Source organism: Tupaia chinensis, unplaced genomic scaffold (assembly GCF_000334495.1).
Source record: "Tupaia chinensis unplaced genomic scaffold, TupChi_1.0 Scaffold000074_1, whole genome shotgun sequence".
In the NCBI taxonomy this organism is placed as follows: Eukaryota; Metazoa; Chordata; class Mammalia; order Scandentia; family Tupaiidae; genus Tupaia; species Tupaia belangeri.
In genome coordinates this window covers 999,116-1,000,367 of record NW_006159534.1, presented here as the reverse complement: position 1 = coordinate 1,000,367, position 1,252 = coordinate 999,116, and the positions used below count along the sequence as shown (strand labels likewise).

The window sequence follows — 1,252 nt, the reverse complement described above, 5'->3', positions numbered from 1 at the left end:
TATACACATACATATATATACACACACACCTTTTGGAGTATATATAAAGATGTTAAGGCTTTTTTTTAATTAGTTTTTATTTCATAGTCATAAACTTTGCAATTAAGCTAGATTTGGAAGGGAATAAGGAAAATATAGAACCCAAAGAACTATAGTGAGAGCATGGGTTATAGAACATTGAGAGCAGATGGGGTGGAGGGGCGCTCTTCTGAGCTACAGAAAGAATGATCTCGTGGATAAGAGAAAAATGGAAGTCAAATTCATTAGAGTTAGGGCAGGCGGCGTGGTGGTTAAGGGGCTGGACTCCCCCATGGCTGACCACGGTTCAAGTCCTGGACCTGGCGGCTTTCTCTCTCTCTCTCTACATGACCAACCATGGTTCAAGTCCCTGACCTGGCGGCTTTCTCTCTCTCTCTCTGTCCCTCTCTGGTCAAATTAAAATAAACAAACAAATAAATAAATAAAAATAAAATAAAATAAATCTTTTAAAAAATTCATTAGACTTGTACACAATCAGCAGTGGTGATCTTGCTGATCTTGCCATTCTCAGACCCAAGTGCTCCATGGTGTCCACAGTATTCATACTCTTTTTCATCTTGCCAAAGATTACGTGCTTGCCATTCAACTACTCAGTCTTGATAGTGTAGATGAAAAACTGAGAACTGTTTGTTTTGGGCCCAGCATTTGTGATGGCCAAGATGCCAGGACCTGTGTGTTTCAAGATGAAGTTCTGATAATCAAGTTTCTCACCAAAGATGGACTTGCCAGTACCATTATGGTGTGTGAAGTCACCATCCCGGCTCCCTGCAATAATTCTGTGAAAGCAGGCATTCTTATAACCAAATCCTTTCTCTCCAGGGCTCAAAGCATTAAAGTTTTCTGCTGTTTTGGGAACGTTGTCTGCAAACAGCTCAAAGGAGATGTGGCCCAAGGGCTCACTGTTGTTAGTGATGTTGAAGAACCCAGTGGCATTGACCATGGCTGATGGTGAGCCACTTGGGTGACTATTGGCTTTTTTTTTTTTTTGTGGAGAGGTTTTTTTTTGCTATAGGGCGCATGTGCTCGCCAGACAGAGAGAGACAGAGAGACAGAAAGCGAGAAATCACCCCCCAGGGGCGATGGCCACGCCACAATCCCTTCTCTGTTCTCCTCTTGGGATTTTGGGCAAGCACGCACACGTGCCCGGCGTGAGTTTAATCCACCGGGTCCGGGACTCGAACCGTGGTCGACTACGTGGGAGTCCAGCAGCATA

At 44.0% G+C, this 1,252-nt stretch overlaps 1 protein-coding gene across 1 annotated transcript; it reads right to left on the bottom strand.

The window, feature by feature from the left end:
* Positions 1-497: 497 nt before the first annotated feature.
* Positions 498-987, bottom strand: LOC102477800 (peptidyl-prolyl cis-trans isomerase A). Its single transcript, XM_014583768.2, is given in 2 exon segments — positions 498-556; positions 559-987. Coding segments are annotated over 2 exon segments (480 nt in total). The 5' UTR covers positions 980-987.
* Between the last annotated feature and the right edge of the window lie 265 nt (positions 988-1,252).